This window comes from Oratosquilla oratoria, chromosome 30 (assembly GCF_046742065.1).
Source record: "Oratosquilla oratoria isolate Oo_2021 chromosome 30, ASM4674206v1, whole genome shotgun sequence".
NCBI lineage: Eukaryota > Metazoa > Arthropoda > Malacostraca > Stomatopoda > Squillidae > Oratosquilla > Oratosquilla oratoria.
In genome coordinates this window covers 30,663,467-30,668,466 of record NC_134806.1, presented here as the reverse complement: position 1 = coordinate 30,668,466, position 5,000 = coordinate 30,663,467, and the positions used below count along the sequence as shown (strand labels likewise).

The 5,000-nt window shown below is 45.4% G+C and overlaps 1 protein-coding gene across 1 annotated transcript in view; it reads right to left on the bottom strand.

Annotated features, from left to right (window-relative positions):
• The window catches only part of LOC143041252 (uncharacterized), a 126,940-nt gene that overhangs the window by 117,839 nt on the left and 4,101 nt on the right, over positions 1-5,000 (bottom strand). The window contains exon 3 of the mRNA XM_076213087.1: positions 4,451-4,788. Within this exon, the coding sequence (XP_076069202.1) occupies positions 4,451-4,788 (338 nt within the window). The remainder of the gene's footprint in view (positions 1-4,450; positions 4,789-5,000) is intronic.

Sequence of the window (5,000 nt, the reverse complement as noted above, 5' to 3'; positions counted from 1 at the left end):
GGTGCTCCAGAAAAAATGCCACAACTTGTTTTGGTTGTGAAAATCGTATTTTTTTTTTTTTTTTTTTTTTACCAATATTTCCTTTTCAGGGCTTGTTAACTACTTAGTGGCAATTTTAACAGTGCTTTTATTTTTTAGATCAGCTGTAAAATGTTCACTTTAAAGCAGAAGCAAAGAATTGTGCAATTCTGGTACGAGACATATTCGTACGTGGAGGTTCGTCGCAAATTTCAGAACGAATTTGGACTTCACCGTAGCGTCAAAACACTGAACAACAAGTCAATCTGGAGGATTGTTAAACACTTCGAAAAGGAGCAAACATTCCACAATTGCAACAAGGGTGGAAGTGGCGCAAAACCAATCCTCACGCCAGAGAAACGCCGGCAAACCAAGGACTCAGTTGTGAGAAGCCCCAAAAAGTCCTATCGCAGACGGGCACAAGAGCTAAGCCTTTCACCAACCACACTGCTGCGCTCCATGAGGAATGATCTGAAGCTCTTCCCCTACAGGATTTCCACTTATCATGTCTTGAAGGATGAGGACAAGACCTGGCGCACTGAAATAAGTGAGTGGTTGGACGAGAAGCTGGAGCGCTCACCTGGGTGGTTGAACAACATCTGGTTCAGTGATGAGGCTCATTATCACCTCAATGGGACGGTAAACAATCACAATAACGTTTTCTGGGGCGAGGAGCCTCCTGAGGAGATGAGTGAGAAACATCTGAAGGGCGCCAAAGTGACTGCATGGATCGCATTCAACCCCAGACATGGTCTTCGGACCGTACTGGTTTCAGGACGGGCGTGGCAAGACAGTGATAGTCAACAGCGAGCATTACTGTGAAATCATCAACAAGTTCAACACTGAACTTGGTCAAAGGTTCACTGTCCACCAGAAGAGCAGAATGTGGTTTCAGCAAGATGGAGCTAAGCCCCATACAGCTCACTATTCTCTCGCCTTGCTGAAGGAGCTTTTCGGATCCCGCGTGATCAGTTTCCGCACAACACACGAGTGGGCACCTCATAGCCCTGACCTCAATCCCTTGGACTTTTGGTTCTGGGGAGCGTCTAAGGGAGAGGTGTATACAAACAAGCCAACCACCCTTGACAAGTTAAAGCAGAGTGTCGAAGCTTATGCAGCCAATGTGACGGCGGAGACATGCCGCAAAGTCGCGGAGAATTTCTGCCTCTGGATCAAAGCATGTAATAATCGACGTGGTGCTCACATCGAGCATGTGCACTTCAAGAAGTTTGCTTGAGTGCTGAACAAATTGCCATCATGTTAGCTTTTCAGAATGCTAAAGTTTGCTCTTGCATCTCTGTCCGTTCTTAAATAAACTGAGATCAAATTTGCGGCATTTTTTCTGGAGCACCCTATAAGTAACTAGATAAACCAGTATTAAAGGTAGATAACATATATTACTGTTTCTCCACTGCGAATTTGCGTCCATAAATTTTCAAGATAAGCTTACAATGGTCTCTCTTAATTACTTTAGAACAAGGACTTCACCCTCCCCTACCCTTCAGCTGAATGAAATCGTCTGACGTCAGCCAGAGAAAAGTCTGTAAGGTGTGCCATCGTAGCAAACGGACGAAAGACTCGAATTGACAAAAAGTTACGAAGAAGTCCCGTGAGACGAGTCGAGACGATTCCCATTTCGAAGGAGTGGCTGTAGCGTAACGTGTAGCGCTCTTAACCTGAGAATTTGTAGGTCCAGTGTTGGAATCCCGTTGTGATCATCGTCACCCTTCAGTTTCTTAGGATTCTCCACCCCGTCGGCTGAATAAGATTACTTTAGTATGTCATCAAAACTAGGAAGTCATCTGACCCTTGCTGAAACTTTAACTGAAGTTATACAAACATCACTGAATCTTTTGAGGTCGAATAAATATATTAAAGAAGAAATTATATTTGTTCACCCTCTTCAGACCAGAAGTCGCTCTTCAGTCGAACCGAATCGTCTGGAGATAGAATGAAATGCAACAAATGAAAAGGCAATGGAAGTAATTTCCAAACCTCATTAATCCGAGCATTCCCCAAATGAACAAAAAACCTGTGGCATTCAAAAAAGAATGTCTAGACAAGTTGCCAAGCCTATGAAAAAAATATATAAAAACAAGATAGAAATAAAGGCCGGAAGTGTTTATGGACGCACCCAGTTCCGTCCTCTGGAAGCTCAGGCTCGCTGAACCAAACACTAGAAACCACTACAAGAATCTCCTCCTGCTCCTCCTCCTCCACCTCCTCCTCCTCCTCCTCCTCCTCCTCCTCCTCCTCCTCCTCCTCCTCCTCCTCCTCCTCCTCCTCCCGCTCCACCTCCTCCTCCTCCACCTCCTCCTCCTCCTCCTCCTCCTCCTCCTCCTCCTCCTCCTCCTCCTCCTCCTCCTCCTCCTCCTCCTCCTCCTCCTCCTCCTCCTCCTCCTCCTCCTCCTCCTCCTCCTCCTCCTCCTCCTCCTCCTCCTCCTCCTCCTCCTCCTCCTCCTCCTCCTCCTCCTCCTCCTCCTCCTCCTCCTCCTCCTCCTCCTCCACCTCCTCCTCCTCCTCCTCCTCCTCCTGTCACGAACCATCAAACACCTATTCGAAAGAGAAACTCGGGTTTGCGCACATAAATATTATATGCGCACTACGCACCCAAACCCAATGCCCAGTCTTTCTTTTGAGGCGGGTGGTGTTGATAGTGGTGGAGTTGGTGATAGTGGTGGTGGTCGTGGTGGTGGTAATAGCGGTGGTGGTGGTCGGGAAAACGATTGTGGTTGGGATGGTGGGAATGGTGGTAGTGGTGGTGGTGGTATTTATGATGATGGTGACAGTGCAGGCCATCTGCTCAGAGCTAAAGTAAAACCACAGTTAAAACACACTCAGTTTCTTTTCAGCTCCTGAAAGGGTGAATTACCTCCGAAAAAAATTAAAGTTGTGGTTCTTGCCCTGTGGTCCATTGACCCTTACTGGGCCAAGGAGTTTCACAAATAAATGGGACCACAAACCTAAATCAAGTAATAGTTATTGGTTGTCTGACGACTATATTCAGTGTTGAAATGATCTCCAAGTGGCTGGGAACATCAGTGCATAACAACAGGACACATAAGAACTCTGAGTCAGAATATTCAAAATAAATCAGTTCAACTAAAGGAAACAAAGATGGGCGTTTGAGACTGTCTCCCTCTTGTAGTCCTCGATGCGGTGAATACAAGAACATGAACACTTGTGTATAGTGCATGTGCGCGTATAGATAATCAGACAAAAGGACGCAAAATCACACGCACAACAGACAATACAAGTAAGCAGAGAGCTATCGTTATAATATTGTGTTAAATAACATGACACTAGAGATGATATTTTTGGGAAACAGATGAGGTGGGACAAAGTGGAAGTCCTTGACACCCGCATATATTCACCAGTGCTGGTTATGGCGAAGGCACGAGAGCTATTTCCTGTGTTTAAGGTCATAACCATACCGATTTGGAGGTATCAGTACTACTAGGTCTTCGAAGACGGTGTTTTTATGCCTATCAGATCCCTTGAGTAGTTATATTCTTTTTATATCTGTACATGTACAGATATGAATATAAAAGGATAAAGACATTATTTAACTGATATAAAGATGTGCTTACATGTCAACTGTGCTCATATAGTAAAAACATCAAATTGTGAATCTGTTAGCGCTTGAATTTTTGAAACGTTTTCATTTTTTATGATTTAAGAAACAGGAAAAAATTGCTAGCCAGTTATTATTTTTTTTTACTACAGAATCGACTTATTTAGTTTCTAAACCACGATTAAAACAACATTCTCTCGTGTACTACGAATTCAGAGTCAACATTCTAAACCAGGGAGGGTCAGCAGCTTTTAACGGTTTTAAACGTTTTTTTGACTTGAGCGGCATGAATATGCATCTCATTACCCGAAAAAGGATTTACAGTTCCTAGCTACATTAGCGCAGTACCCACTGGCTCGCATCGTTATTTCTCTGCCTTTCCTAAAGACAAAAAATTGCTTTAACTTTGTCAAAATTCTTGGTACATAGTGAGCAAGATGTTTACTAACACTGGACAAAAAAAAATGGACTCAAGGTTATGACAGGATTTATAATAGTCATATTTTTTTTTTTGGGGGGGGTCAAATATTTTAATTGTATTATGACGTAAAGTTCTCGCTTTTTGTGGGACTCTGATAGGTAAGGTGCAATTTACTCAGCTCATATCTTTTTTTATGTGACGTCATATCGTCAATCTTTTCTGGATGACTGACTTTCTGGTCACGAAGGGTCCAAACAAGCCTTTGGACAGCCTCTCAAAAAGAGATAAGCGATACGAAAGAGAGAAAGAGAGAGGGGGGGGGGTGAGAGGGGGAGAGAGAAAGAAAGGGAGAGAGACAGAGGTAAATAGGGTAAAAAAAAGAAAAGAGCTAGAGGAAAATGGAGGAGGAGGGAGAAAGAACGTGGAATGCTACTCACTCGATGGGGTCGTCTTCGGCCCGATAGTTGTTACTGTAGCTGTCGTCGTGGTGGTGGTCGAAGCTGAGGTCTTCGGAGGCGGAGCAGTCGATTTGGTTGGCGTCAATTGGCTCTTGTGGGCTGACCCTTGGACACTGCCACTCTCTCTTCCTCCTTCCCCAGCTCCACTCCCTCCTGTTCCTCCACTTCCTCCACTGCTACCACCACTGACAACGGCGACTCGACCTCCGCCCCCGCCGCTGCCACCGCCGCCTGTGCCACTGGTGTCACTACCGCTGTCACTTCCGGGCGTAAGAACCCCCGTCGAGGTCTCGAACTCACTGCCTTCACCCGAGAATCTGTACGGAGGAGACGTGGGCGAAATCGGGGAAAAAAGAGAGCGTTAGTATCCGACTGCTAAAAAGACAGATTAAGATTACCCCCACCCCCCGCCGTCCCCACCATACCGTCCGACATCGTATAGGTCATGCCGTGGCAGGCACCCAGAAAACTTTATTCAGGTGAGGGACAGAGGGATCGAGCCCTCAAACGGAGTCTCGATCGATTGACA